General features: G+C 34.7%; 1 protein-coding gene across 6 annotated transcripts in view; it reads right to left on the reverse strand.

Annotated features, from left to right (window-relative positions):
* Positions 1–16,118, reverse strand: part of RIC1 (RIC1 homolog, RAB6A GEF complex partner 1) — a 45,587-nt gene that overhangs the window by 18,286 nt on the left and 11,183 nt on the right. For 3 of the 6 annotated variants that reach the window (XM_039729689.1, XM_039729692.1, XM_039729694.1), the window contains exons 3-7: positions 14,140–14,216; positions 3,732–3,839; positions 2,503–2,645; positions 2,129–2,265; positions 1,064–1,155 (exon numbers count right to left, since the gene is read on the reverse strand). In XM_039729689.1, the coding sequence (XP_039585623.1) occupies positions 1,064–1,155; positions 2,129–2,265; positions 2,503–2,645; positions 3,732–3,839; positions 14,140–14,216 (557 nt within the window). Of the gene's footprint in view, positions 1–1,063; positions 1,156–2,128; positions 2,266–2,502; positions 2,646–3,731; positions 3,840–9,096; positions 9,123–14,139; positions 14,217–16,118 lie in introns of those variants that run through there. The other 3 variants (XM_039729690.1, XM_039729691.1, XM_039729693.1) reach the window with 3 other exon arrangements.

Consider the following 16,118-nt stretch of genomic DNA (forward strand, 5'->3'; position numbering starts at 1 on the left):
GGAAGACATTACACATGCTTTAGACCACAGACCATTTGGATTTCTTATCAGTTTCAAGATGCTAAGAAAATATACTACTTCTCTCACCAATAAAAAATTTATCTAGAACAGAAATATTGAATCAAGTAATAGTCAAAGAACTTTATGAGACAAATTTCTAAGATGCTTTCCAGAAGGCATCAGAAGACCCAAAACACCAGCCCTAGAATAATCAATGCAGTGAAACAACTTCATCTCTTAAAATATACATGTACATACAATCCATATACATTTATGGCTTCCAACTGCCAGACTATGCACGAGGGAAGGCAGTATTTACTCAGTGCCAAAGTTTCATCAGGGATGTACTAAGGCATACTGTGATCAGTAAATTAAAGTAACTATTCCTGTTTCAGAGGAAACACCAACACACTGTATTGTTTCTACAAACAAGAATACTAGTTCTTAAAAGGACAGATGAAAAACAAACCAGATTTTTTTAAAATGTTCTAAAACAAAACCCAGGTAAAATACAATCAAATAAAATAAAAAGCACTCTAAGGCCAGCTAAAGCAATATCATACAGGGGGGACTTAAAGGAGCAGTATGCAAAATACTACAACTAAAAGCACTTCTGCAACATTTAATTTAGAAATATTCACAGTTACTCCAACAGGCAACATTTTTATTGACCAAATCATGACTGTACAGAGCATTTTCTCAGTTGAGCACAAAGTGCTGATTCTTGTCCAATATTATTATGACTAACTACTTAAAACTGACATTAAAATCCTACTTTGAGATTAGCTGGGATTGCAGCACTTTCCAATCCTTGCTACTGGTCCAGCCATCTTTTTTTTTTCCCCAGACCTGAACAGCAAACAAATTTCAACTGCAGTTCAAGCAAACAACCATTTCTTTCCACCTCTCCTTCCTTCCTGACATCACATTAGGCAATCTCCAGGCAGACTGATTATTTTCATCTTTACAGTTCTTGCAACCCAACTTAGTAAGGACTAACTACTAATTCAGCTTTATAATGAAACAATCTCCCCCTGCTCTCAACCAGCCTTAAAAAACTTACTTGGCACATCCAAACGCCATTAGCCTGTATTTGTTATTCACGGCCACACAAGTTCCATCAACTACATCTTGTGCCCAAACACCATGGAGCTGCTATAGAGAAAGGAATTCAGAAGTTTTTTTGTTAAATAATGCTTTTATTATAACAGTCAGCTTCTATCCATGTCCACCGTATTATGCATTTGTCAGCTGACCTTCATGATCTCAAAATTTCTATTAATGTCAAGATCAATTGACATAGCTCAAACAAATAAACTCCAGTAAATGCAAAACTGGTTTTATTCTTCTTAATATAAATTACAGAAAGCTATCAGTATGTAAGAAAACTGTTTATAAGATCTCTTAATAACAAAATAAGTAATCTTAATAACAAAATAAGTCAATATGTGCAAGGCAAAAAGTCCCTAACACTGCCTAGGGGAAAAAAAAAATTAAATGGTAGAAGAAGAGAGAAAGAAAAACAGCAAAGTTTCCATCTGCAACAGCTGAGATCACAGGTGTTTTAACCGGGTGAAGGAATCTGACATAGATGTATTTTTTTCAGTATTCTGTAATTAAAATACAGATATCTAACAATAAAATGAAACAGTTTTAAGGCTGAATTACAGGTAAGAAAACACTTAACTTGGAAAAGATTCCTGTAAAAGAAATTCTGAAGTATGCTTGTCACTGTGAGAAAGACACAGACTTGATAAGAACCAAGTCCTAGACATAGTACTTATGATACTTAGCCATAGGAGAAACCACTTCCTGTCATCCCACTTGTAACTTCCAACAGGAAATCTGTTGGTCTGACATAATAAGACACAGTCTATGATGACAATTTCAATGAATAAATGGAAGTTAAATCTATTATCAATTATGGCTTCCCAGTGGTACCAACCCTGTAAAAATCTAGCTCAAATTATACTACAAAGTACAGTCTTGTTCATGTCATCTCTTGAGCAGATGTTAAATTTTAGTTTCTTTGTAGCTGAACGGAATTTAAAGTAGAAAGCCAACTGAAATGCAGAAAGCAAGGAAAACACATTCATTGCGCATGGTAGAAATGCTAAAGGAAACATACCTCAGCAGTGAATCTACTTGACATTGGTGTAATGAAACCAACTCTGCCATCATTAAAAACAACAGCAAAGCCGTCAAGTGTGGCACAGTATTCCATATCTCTGATGTAAACATCTTCAAATCCCAAAAGTGAACCTGCTGAGAATGTATGAGTAATTTAAAAATACGTGAACACAGAAATATTCAAGCTAACAGACATTTAAGATGTTTTCTTATTACCTCAAGGAGAAAAGCTAATTTAAACAGGCTATTTCATTCCCATTTACAAATGGCAAAATTTTCCCATCTCTGCTTAATAACAGAGAGGATATTTTATATTAGATGGTATATCACTTAGAGGTAACTATTGTAAGCAACGGAATCCCTAAAACCTACCTCGAGAAGACTGCAGATCTACAGAAAACGGAACTGTACATAGGTTGATGGCCTTCCTCCCATTGGTCATACCATCCCAGTGAATGAGATGGAGAAATCCATCAGCAGTAGCCACAAGTAGGTCTTCTAACATGGACTGCAAACTAATAAAATATATTTGTTAATCCCTAAAAAAACTTCATCTCAAATCAATTTCACAAAGTATCAATTAATGTCATAAACACTGTATTACTGCCTCTTATACCAGCAACTGCATTGTAAAGTTACACATAAGTTACAAACATGTAACTTACGCTGAAACACACTGACAAAATATGGTACCAACTCAACTTCTCTCCAGCAATCACTGTTCAGGAACAGGTCTGTATTGTTAAGAGTAATTGCTTAACTTGGATACTAACTGCTGAAGATCTTTTCAATTCTTTTGACTAACCATAAGACATTGCTGCCAACAATCAACTATTCATCTATCCCAGAATATTAACAATACTGCCTAGGCTGTAAATAATGCACAGTACATTTTAATCTGTGGTTGGAACAAACTGATGAAGGAGAAATTAGACTCCTTCTAAATTCTTCCTTAAACATTTCCAAACTCCTGACAACTACTATCCATCTACCTGCATACAAAGCTTTTTCCATTATATACTGCATGCCTTCTAACACCCAATTGATCCTAAGGAGCCTCTTCCCAAACTTCACTTTGTTACTTTTCCACCTCCACCAATGCTATGAAGTTTCACCAACTTTTCACACATATTTATTTAGCATATTCAAAATTTCTTTAAAGGACAGGTGATCACCACAAAAAAGCAAGAGGTAAAGGAAAAGGACAAATGTGGACTCTCTGCAGGCATCTGGAGAAATGCTGAAATGCTACTTACAGTTTTGCTCTAACAAACCAACACCTCCATGAAATCTCTAATACACACTTGGAACTGAAGGACAAACTCATTTATGGTATTACACAGTAATACCGAGCATACTACATACTTCTATATGCTGAAAATATCAGCATAGCCAAGCACAGAAATAATAAATAATTCTTAACTAGCAATTCACTTTTTCACCCCCTCAGACTTACTAGTTGCCAATACTAATAGTAGTCCTTACTATTAATAAGCCTAAAAACTTACTAGAAGACTTTTCTTCCATCCAGTTTTCCCTTTACTTTTTAAAAAGTGTTGATACATATGGAAAAATTCTCAAGACCCAATTAATGAGCATACCTTGTGATAGAGGCTTGCAAGTCCAGCACTTTCTTCATTTCTAGATTTAATGAAGGAGCACATTGTTCTTCCTTATAATGTGGGGTTCCCTTCAGATGAGGGCTTCCTCTAAAATACAAGAGAAATATTAGAATTAAAACAGGTTGTCCCTCAAAAGACGCAAGAGTTGCTGACTCACATTCCCATGGTCTTTTTTTCCCCATATATATGTGTACATATTTGTATACACACACACACAACCAGTCACGTGCCACAACCAACACTGAATATCCAGGATGTAATTTTGGTGCTAAAAGTTTAGTCGAGTATGTAGGCAAAATAAGACCATGAAAAGAGAATGAACATTACAATAACTCTGTAGCCTGCCTTAATACTCCTAACATAACGGATATGTATCAGGGAAAAATCTGATTTAATATATTGTTACTCAACTGTTACTCAATTTTGTAATTAAATATGTTGAATTCTTAAGTATCTCCAATTCAATATTTTTCAAGATACATTACAGATATTACATACTTCAGAATGTTTGTTTCTTCCATTCCTTTTGCCAGATCAGTGTTTATAATATAAATTCAGCATGCATAACACAAGTAGACATCTATCACAGTATTTCAGAGGAATATTTCTCCCTGAAGCAAATTAACTAGTTTTTAACCTAAGACCAACTAAGAAGAGATGACTGAACACTGATTCCTTCCCTTTAAACAGACCATTACAAAATATTAACTTCTAGATGTAGAAAGCATCTCATTTTTATCTTCCTAATTTTAAATTTCACATTCCATTGATTATGTCACAACATCATTCCATATTACTATACAGCATCAATAAAGAGTATTCCTTATTTATCTGGGTTATCAGATGTGCCACGTGCTTTTAAAACTTTTTTTTAAAATGAGAACTGATCTACAGTCATAAGTATTGTAATGTCATCCAGCTCATTTATCTAATGAGCATTATGCTAGTAAGCAAAGGAAACTATGAATACAACAGGCATTGCAGACAAGTTAGAATTTGTAGTAACTTCAATAGTCAGAAACCATAGATAAGTACACAAATTCATGTAATCTTTACCTGTATTTTAACTGACAGAACATTTATTTTAATTTACATCAGGGTAGCAAATATAACTGCCTAAGACACGGCAGAAACCAAAGCAGATGCAGCTTTAGAGAAGTTTGACAGTGCAAGGATACATCAATCTCTCTCCTGTCTTGTTTAACTCAGTAGATATCAAGTTCCTTAATTCATTACCATTTTATAGCAATGCCATATTCATATGTATTATTCTTTGATGAGCACTATACCTTTCCTTATGCAGCAAGAACAAAGGTATATGCCAGCTAAGGTAAGACCAAGGTAACCTTTGACAATCTGGATTTAGTAGATGGAAGTAGTATCATTTTTCCAGAACAAAACTATGGTTGCTGTGAAGAATTACATTGAAAAATGAGAAACAATTATGTTAAGGTTAGTTAATCTACAACTTGTATAAATTTAAGTAATTAGAAAGTTGCATTTTGAACTAAAATTAGTTTTAAAAGGCAGCTGTCTTAGGAAAGATCTAGCCCTTCATATAAGCTGGCCGTCATAGACTGATAGGAATCCCTGAAAAAAAAGAGTAATTTCTTTTTTTAATAATACTAGCATGGTAGGGTTGTTGTGGTATTTTTTAAAATGTACAAAACCCCAAGTGTTTGGAGATAGGCTTTGCAACCCATGTGGACACACAGCTCCAGAGAGTATAGTCCCAAACTAGATGAAATTACTCTGGTTTATCAACCATCAGTGGTATAACTGAATTGTGCAAGCAAGTGACTAAAACTGAGATGAAGGGGTTAAGTAATGCAGAAATGTTACTGTTAGGTAGGTATAAGACATAACATGACGAAGTACATAACCAAGTGTAAACTCAATGTTTTTGCACAGCACAGACCACAAAGTCAGAATGGTAGCAACATGGTTTAGAAGATATCTTTTGCAGGAGGAAAAATTTCAAGTCTCCACAAAGGCTGGCTTTTTTTCCCTTCAACACCTTTGATAAAAAAACAGCTGGCAAGAATATTTTAATATTTTCAGTTTCACAAGCTAGTTTTAGTGAACTGGTCACCACCTGTGGCACCTTATCTTTTCCACTGGGGCACTATTATTCCTGTCCCAAAAAGGCTTCTTTTATCCACCTTACAAGAGGCCAATCAACACAGAGTTGAGGTACACACCTTGACTGAAACTCCAAAAATGCCACTATTTCAACTCATTCCCTATGATTTTGTCTAATTCATCAATTCAAAAAGAAGCCCCTAGCATGGGTGCAAAGGAGGTGCTACCGAAAGTACACCGTGTTCATATAGTCCACATCTGTATGAGTCAGCCTTACTGGCGGAGTGCCTTTGACCTTTAAACGAAGAATGCACACAGATGACCGAAGCAGGAAAGAATGTTTGGTCTGGGTTGCCACATCAGCATCTGCTATGGCTGCAGCCAAACTTTAAGTAACTCACTTTTGCACAAGAATTGAGAGGAACACATTCCAGTGTCCGACCAGCTGCATGTCAAATCAAATATATAACCATTGCTATTTGCTTGGCATCTGTTAATGTAACTAAGCCTGTGAATAAATCTCTTAGAACTCTGAACTGAGGAAAATCTGCAACCCAAGAAAACCTGAAACATGGAAAGATTAGGGATGCTGTTTTTAAAAGCCCCACCACACCAAACTTAAAAGCATCCTAAATTCAAGAACAAGGCAGCACCGTGCAAAAGCAGAGTCAGACAGACTCTTCAAGTGGTAGGAAGAATTTCCTTAAGTTTGTTATATGAAATGGCGGCAAGTTCAGGGAGGAAACAGGACACCAGCCACTTAATTTTTCTAGGTGCACAGTACTGCATTTATGGCCTCTACTAATTGTACAGCAGTTAAGTCATACAACATGGATGAATTTGTCACTGCTACCAAAAGCATCTAAGAAATACCTAAGAAGTTAATTATAGCAGAATCTGAAAGCATGTACTTAAGGATTTCTTTATTATTGCAGTTAAGGTATACAACACATATTACATTCAAGTCTGTTCTAAGTATTTTAAAACAATGTCCACTGTTTTCTACTTAGTAATGGATCATTCTAGTTGGGAGACAGAATTAGCATTAAATTCATACTTAAGTTTCCACTGTACTATTTGGGATAATCTTTGTAATATAGTTGGCAGTTATTGTTGGATAATAGCTTTGAGAGCATTTCTGATTTTTTCTGAGTCAAAAAATACAGTACTTAAAAAAAATACTGTGATTAATGGCAAACAATGTATTACTTAAAACAAACAAACAAGGCAGTAGCATCCATTCTCACTAGCTAAACCATGCAAGTAATGGAGACATTTCATTGAAAAAAATAAGAAAGACTGCAGATAATTGAAAATTATTTCTAGAACAATTGTTTGCTACAAACAAGGTAAAATATTTTTATACTACTTTTGGGCTATGATCTTCTTAGTTGTTCCTGATAAAATGACTTCTTCAGTAGTACTTGGAGTGGGAGGGAAGGGACAAGAAGATTAAAAATCATGATGCTTCAGCTATTAATGGCAATATTTATATGACAAAACCAGGGCAGTGTTTCTAAAACAATTTACATCACTAACAAGGCAAGAAGGAAAAAACCTGACAACAGCCATTATCGTTGCATTAGCACAATTACACAATGTTTACTAACCATTTTATAATGGTTCATGTGAACACTTCAGTTAATGTTCACACTGAAAAGCTGAAGACTTCATTTTTTTGTATCTGATTCAAAGACCCTGCATCATCACCTGTGAGATTTGGTTTTCATGCATCTAGCATCTTTTCACTCCTAAACCTGCATCTCTCCACCACACACTACAGGCAGCCACAAGCTGAGGATTAAATACATCTGACTTGAAGCAGAGATGTATTTATACAGATTGACAATAGCTGCACCAACAAAATTAAAGCGAGTTTTTGGTAACAACTATAAAGAATAAGTGCTTAGAAAAGTAGTTCTTAGTACAGGCTTTACTACACAAGTAGGTAGTAGCACATTTCTGCAGTTTGAGAAAAGAAATAGCTAGCTAGCATATTAATCGACTATCCATATAAAAAAGCTAAATGGTTACCTAAATGATTATTTCAGTTGCAAAGATTTCTTGACAAGTTACAGAACCACAGAATCACTGTGTTGGAAGAGACCTTCAAGATAGAGTCCAACCCATGCCCTAACACCTCAAGTAAACAATGACACTGAGTGCCACATCCAGTCTTTTTTTAAACAAATCCAGGGATGGTGACTCCACCACCTCCCTGGGCAGACCATTTCAGTACTTTACGACTCTTTCTGTAAAAAAACTTTTTCCTGATAATCCAGCCTGTGTTTCCTTTAAATTAAAGAGGTTAAAACCTCTTGAACCACCATCAAGAGTTTGCAAGTGCCATAATGGTTAATAAAAGTTCTTCAGCTAATCTAGTTTTAAAAATACATTTTCCAAACAATGCCAAAATCTTACAGGGAAAACCACAGTGGTGAAGTTCAGCAGAAGCTTAATGCCGAGCAAAAATTACCTGGTTAGTTAATTAACTGTACACTTCATTGATTACCCTTGCAGAGTTTGAAGTTCAAAAACTTTGTACATACTAATCTCCAGTCATTGAATCAGGAAGAAATGTCCACTGATGAGGTAATTTATGGCACCTATAAACCATTAGGCTATAGAAAGGGAGATAGTTTTTAAAAATGCCAGAAAGATTAAGACATGAATAGAATAACCATGTATATAAGCAACAATACAGCCTTGAAAACCATCGTGTGAACTAGTTTCTTCATAAATTTATACTGGTTAGATAACAACTAATTTTCAAAGCACTTTCAGAGACTTAATAATTTACACCAGTGAGGTCTCATTCTAAATTTACACAACCTTTTTATCACTCCCCAAATGCAGGCTCCACTTGAGGATATGAAGAAACCTGACTCAAAAGACTCCCCAATTATCACATTTAATTAATTAAAGTTTTTAGATTTTGTCTTTTTTGAAAGGCAAAAACATCCTCAGCACTAAGTCACACATGCCCTTCAAACAAAAAAACTTCAGTTACTCTCCTTTGCAAACCTCTAAAAAGAAACAACAAAGAGATCAGTACAGAGAAGCCCCTATTCTGATGGTGTTAGTCACCTCTTTACTGTCAAACATAACAATAGCTATACAAATTCATTTGGAAACTCCTCAAAAAGTTACCACTGTACCTAGCCACAGCTTACAAAGCTGCAAATTTGCTTCTATGCACAGTCACTTTCCTTCAGCAATCACAGGCAGAGATAAACTTTTTTTTAACATGCTACAATCTTACCTGACATACATTATTTTTTATCTTTTGTCTTGTAGGTACTTGAGGAATTGGGTGGTGAAACCAGACCGAACTAATTGAAGCAGGACTTAGTACTTGTGCTCACTGTAGGAAAATATTCCAAAATGTGGGCTAATGGCCAATACTGATCCTCTTCCAAATCTGCTCTGAACTGGAGCAAAGCATCGAAGAGCTGGAATGAAACTGCAGGCTACTCTGACTCAATTTTAAAAAACTAAACACCATACAATTACTGCTTTCTTTCCCCTGTTTTTAGTCTCACAAATTAAGCAAGATACTGTAAGTTTTTATTAAGCATGATAGTTCACTCCAAGAACAGACTGGCAATTCCTAGCCAAATATCAACAGTGCCAGAAACATTTTCTTTGACAGAAAAACGACATTCCTAAAATACCACAATATTACAAAAAACTACCAATAGACTCCAGCAATAAAAATGAAGAGTTTCCTTTTTTATAAATACATATTCCTATGTTGCACTTATGGCATGAGCACTTGTTTTATCATGTAAGTCTAGTAACAGGTTTTTACATATAATATGCATAATACTGAACAGGTTAATTGACTAACTCTTACCATACCTACATGAGTAGATTTTATATAAATTAAATCTCTAAAGTTAGAAAATAAGTGTTTAAGAAGTATTTCCCAATAAACCTTCTTAAAGAATTTAACATATTCTAAATTTCAAAATGTCCTCAGTTACTAATACAGCAAGCTTCAACAGATTTGTGGGCTCCAGACACAAATGTTAATTTTGGATTTTAGTACTTCCATTAAAACACCAGACTTCATAATATAAAGACCATTACAATCAAAATTGGTTGATATGAAAAGGAGACAATAATGTGAAATGTGCATTTTTAAAGAGGAAATCAATTTTCCTAGGCTTTGATTCTGTCTGGTTTAAAACAAACAATAGCAGGGTGTAAGGGAAGTTCACTCAACCTTACTTTCCAAAATCTCTGTATTTTTTAATACTGAAAGATAAGGAAAAGCAAAGAGTGGCATTCAAACAGGATGGCATCTTAGCCTCAATTCACTCTTTAGCTCTTTTACTAAACATGTGCTGATTAGACTGAGAAAAAAAGAGACTTGGCCCTGAAAATAAATCATGCTACAATCAGATATACTACAAAGCATATTGAGTTATAAACAGCACAAGTATTTTCACTTTTCATACAGTTTTGTTTTGCTTTCCGCATTCAAGCATTTTGTTTAAGTTAGACCAATACAAAAATTACCAAGTGCAATTACAGTTCACACAACAGCTGTATGCTAAAATAGCTCTCCTAACAAACCAGATACAGGCAAGCTCTTCTGGTCCACCTTGCTCAACAGCTACATATAGTAACAACTCTGCATAAAAGTAACTGTAAATTCGAACATTTTCTCCAGAAACATACTTCTCCCATACAGACAACTGATGAGTGATTTTGATTTTCAGCAACTCATTTGATCCTTTTCTTCAAATCAAAGCTAAATCATTATCAAGCCAATTTTAAAGCAGTTATTAAAAAAGTACCAATACCACATTAAGTTATTTCAGTTACCAGTGTCCCAATCTTGAAGACTGCAAAAAACTACCAAAGTCAAGAAATTATCTATTATATACCTAGTACCTGCTTTTCTGACTACCCACTTTTTCTTTCATTTATGGTAAAATATGCACGTTTTGTTTAAACAACAGCTAAGCTAGCAAAAGGATCTAAACACAACCATTCTCAATATATTCACCTGCATGTTAACAAACCTACCTGCAATTTCAACTTCAGAATACTGACTAAACTAGGAAATTTTGCCAGTATTTTGGCACAGCTGAGGATGTTACTGGTGTGTATTCCCAGTGCACGACCACCTTCCTATATTGACATGCAAGGCTTAAGAATTCTGCTCAAGAAGAAGTTGTATTAAGAGGGGTTTCTCTTTCTCATTGCAGTAATGACATTGAAATTTTGTATTTCTGCCAGAACTGGCCACTATTATTTAAAGAAAGGCTACTAAAGAAGAGGCTTCAATCTGCTTAAAAAAAGTTAGTAGATATGGGCACTTAATAAACATTAAGAATTCGTAATAATTTTAAGAAGCAAAACATGACTGAACATTCATCTCAGTTTTTACTGACTTGTTTCCAATAACTTGTTTCCAATAACTTCACTAATGCAAGGACACCCTCATACTTTTTGCAAAAGTCATCACCCTCTCTGTCACTTTGCCTAGCATAGGTAAATAATCACACAAGACAGAGCTGGAAGAGTCCTAATTAATATCTCCATGACTGTAAAAATGTTCCAAGCAACTACTTTACCATGAATCATAAGGTTTATACAAGTACCAGTGAACAGCCACTTTATGTTTTTCAACCTCTCACTGTAGCTACTCAGTGCTACTTCAAAGTCACCATTTTCTAATGGCATCCTTTTATTAAATGCCAACTTGCAAACTAAGCTGCTAGAATCCAGGGAAGGGGACAGGAGGGTTAAAAAAGGGAGATAGGCAGGTTTCGTTTGTCCATCAGGTCAACAACTCGACTTTACTTAAGGCACAGCTGCATAATCACTGCTGCCAACACAGAGGAAGGAGCCAAGAACACACTGTTACAGGGGGAGAAAACAGTAAGATGTCCCCTTTCAAGCATGAGGCAAGCCACATACAAGGCCTTTCACTGATCTGTAATGGCTTCCTAGTGAAGAAAACTAATTTGGTATTGTTCAGCCCAGCAGAAGTGAAATCCAAGAATTTCAATGAAATAATGCCTTTGGAAAATGAACATATGCCAAAAGAAAGATAAAAGTTTCAGCTCTAGCTTTTGGTCTCATTTGTCTGTTTGTTCATTTTAGATTGGAGGTTTTTTGTTTGATTAACCCCCTGCCAAGTATTTGCTCTACAATGTAAATTAGTAAGCCTGACTACAGGCAGTGCACTGTATCTGCACCTGCAAAATAAGTTAATTCCATTTTAATAACTCAAAGAATCTTTTGACATTAATCACAGAAAGCACAATTTGCCCACAAATGCCTGTGTCCTTCTTTTGATCTATTATAATCAGAACAGTAGTAATTTTATTTAGGTTTTCAAAATTGAAGGCTAAGTATAGACAAGCTAGTAATCCCAATAAATTCAGTAAGATCATTCATCTTCTTAAAGGTAAGCACACACATTAGTCTTAGGAGACTGTGAGCAACCTATTATAAACACCCTAGGGACAAACACCTTGTCCTGCTCATCTATAGAATTTGCATTATAGTCCTTTTTGGGCTATACAAATGTATTTTAAAATCATGATTGTTGAACACACAACTAACAATTAAAACATGTATTTTCAGGTAAACAATTCATATCAATTACAAAAGTTTTATAAAGTTTTATGTAAGTTTATAAAAGTTAGTTTCGTTACCGAAACAGTCACCGATGGCTTAATAGGTATTTTCAAGCCTCACTACAAGTGATAGTCTAGGCAAACTTGCCAAAGCTTATTTTTCAACTTTTACTGTGTGTTTTATATATATATTTCTGTAAGTTTTCAGATTTTGCCAATTAAAACACCCCCCAAGTTTCCAAAAAGAACAAGGAAAACTCACAACAACTACTGCTTAGTTTTCTGCATTATGTAATGTACAGACAAGGCTATACTATCATTTTATTTGGATAAGTTGCAGCAGCAGGTTATCTGCCTCTTCCCCTGATGACAGTAAGCCAGATGTGAAGAATCAGTTTGAAAACTGCTATTCAGTTCTCCAAAGAGACAAGTAAAGTAATATAACTTGTCTACATTAGTCTGAAGTTTATGGAAAAAAGAGAAGTAAATTGCAACAATAAATTCCAGTTAATTCCAGAGCTTTGGGAGTTATTTCAGAGGTCAAAAGATGGATTATAACTATAACACACAAAAAATTTTCTGGTCAATAAAGGAAAATTCACTTTTAAATAATTTACTACCTGCTAAGTCATTTCTTCCTACACATATTTGTGAAAGAAGACAGATTTTTAATTTAAATACTTTTGAAAACGCCCTTTATTTTCTTTTAATGTTCATGGTTTAACAGTTACACTGAAAAGAAGTCAAAATATCTTCCTCTTACATGACATCTTAGGTTATCCAATACTCCTCAGAGATGACTACAAGAAGAGATCCATGATTCAACTTTAACTCTTTTTATGAATGTAAAAAAAAACAAAAAAACAACTGACTAGTATTATCATAATGATGAAGATATATAGAGGGATATATTAAAAAAAAAAAAAAGAAAAAGTTTCTAGCCAATTAGAAATTGAGAGTGTGCTATTACGTGCATGGACAAATTCAAACCAACCCATGACTACAGATTCTGCTTATCAAAACACACAGACACATACACATCTACTCCTCAAAGTTTTAATTTGCCCTAGGCATTTCCCAATTTTGTAAAATCCAAAATCAGCTATGTCAACCACAAATACATGCAAAATACAATCACATTTTAAACACGTAAGATGTATTCTGTCATTCACAATAAGGAAAATAAGACAAAACTGACAACATAACACCCTGCACCAGAAATACTTGTACATTCTTACTAAAAAGTATCCATTTGCTTTCAAAAATACTGGGATTTTATTCCCCATTTCTTTAACAAATATCTCTAAGTTATGAAAACATCGGAGCAGGAACTATTTTTGAATTGTACCTTAACAGTTCCTAAGACATGTGATTTTTTTCAACTGAGTTATTCAAAAGGCATCATTAAATCTTGTCGCAGATCATGAACACAACAGACTACCACAAATTACAAAATTAGACTTTACCTGCTATTAAGGATTTTGAGAGCTTGTAAGAAGGACCTAAGGAATCACACCAGCACACAGCAATCTACGGAACTCAACTTCTCCCCTACACTGACTCTAACTCATAGGAATGACGGTTCATATACTCATCAACTGTTAAAACATACTCTGTAAGGAAGTATCTTTTGTCATAAAAACTGCTTAGAAGTTGTGTAGTAATATTTTTTCACACTGTGAGGATGCAAAGTTTAAAATACTTACTTGGGATATATTGGCTCATAAAGGTACTTGTCTCTTGCTGATGGGATTTCAAAAAATAAGATGTATCCATTTGCAGTCTGAAAGAGAAATACTGATATGATACATATCTAGTCTCAGCCTGAGCAAAATCTGTTAGTCTCATGTGATTTTTATGTATGTCTCATATACTGAACTCAAATATACATTCATTCAGACATTTAAAATACTGTGCGTTTATATTAATTCCAGGTAAAATCCATACCCACCCTTAAAGTCAAGTGAATAGATTAGGCACCAGATCGAAAAATGGAAAAACGCATCAGTCCATCAGAAATTTTCCTCTAACTCATACAAACTTATAAAACCTGACAACTATTTCAGATATTTAGAACCTGGGCATATAATTCCTATCAACTGCATGAATTAATGTAGAAAACTAAGTAGAAGGTGGGAAGTACCTGAATAAACTCTCCAGGTGTTTGAACACATACAGACACTACTGAATGTAAAGAGTTTAGGCACTGACTCTCAGTGTTGGGTCATTCAGGTAGTTTCCAAAAATCCTCACATCACTATTCTTTAGCTACCTCAACACCTGTAATAATTCAATCCCAAGCCATGTTCTGTCATTCTGGAAGAATGACTTCATACTATATACAGGGAATAAATACAAATCAATTAGTTAACATGATGTTTCAGTCATACCTAGAAGCTGCTGGCATAAGCATGAAACAAGTAGACGACCAACAATGTTATGTGTTCAAAGAAGTGCTATTTGTTTACAGCATGAATTTATTTTCCAGGCAAATTGGTAAATGCATTTTGGTTAAACAGCATTTCCATCAAATTATTTTAATATGGGCTGGGCATGTATCCAAAGCACTGGAGACAAAAAGCACTGAAATTAATGGTTTCACATTTCTTTGTAAGATTGGTTTCCTTTCCTTTGAATAAAGCAACACTCTGTTAGCTTAGTGTATCACTTCATAGATGCCACGGCTTTTCTCAGTCTAACATTTCGCTTGAGAAAATTTGTGTTTTGGTTTCAAATTCCAAGAAACACTATTATTCTCATTCAAAGCAAGTATCTTTTTCAAGCAAAAATAAAATCTGAACCATAATGGTGAGCTTGAGACAGGTGACAATAAATTGAAGCTTTTCTGTGTGCTGTAATATCATGTTCAGGTATTACCAGGTAAAGAAACCTGTTCACTTCTAACATCTTTACAGGTTCTTTCCATTACATCATTAAATATTTAACCCCTAAGTTACCTTATCCTGGAAAGAAAAGTAAAACAATACTGTGAAGTACCTTTATACTGATATTAAGGTACAAAGGACCTTACTGAACACAATTCAAAGCACAAAGTTGCTATTGTTGCAGGTTCATTTCTAAATAGAACCTCAAATTCCATGAAGAGGGGGTTGAAATGCAGAAGCATTCAAGCACAGACTTCTAGCAAATTGATCATACTCATTTACAGAGGTTTCATTGCTTTAAAAATGTCTGAGTGAAAATTACTAAATACATAACCATCACTGTCATCCATTCCCTGATCATTCTAAACTTTGACAGTCAGAAGTATAAACCCTGAGAATCTTGCCAGGGATTCCATAATATGGTTTCTTGTATGCTACCATGTTTAATAAAGCTCTGTCTTAGCTATGGGGAATGCACACTGAAGAACAGTCTGTATTCTGACACTGTCTGCCAAAAAGAGCACTGTACATTTAGTGGCAGAAAAACTTCTAAGTTCAGACTGAAGTGGCAGAAACTAAAGCTAATCTGACTATCAGCTAAACCACAAGGTCTCTTGAGCAAATGGATCACAACATCTCAGAAAAAAAACAAAAAAACACAATATGCAAAGTAATTAAATATAAACATTAAAATTTCCTCTGAACAATTACATAAAGGTTTAATTAAAATGTGTTTGGATACACATGCTGCAATATAAAATTGAAGAATTCTTTTTGATCCATAGCAAAAATTACAGAAT

Source organism: Passer montanus, unplaced genomic scaffold (genome assembly GCF_014805655.1).
Source record: "Passer montanus isolate IOZ18808 unplaced genomic scaffold, ASM1480565v1 scaffold7, whole genome shotgun sequence".
NCBI lineage: Eukaryota > Metazoa > Chordata > Aves > Passeriformes > Passeridae > Passer > Passer montanus.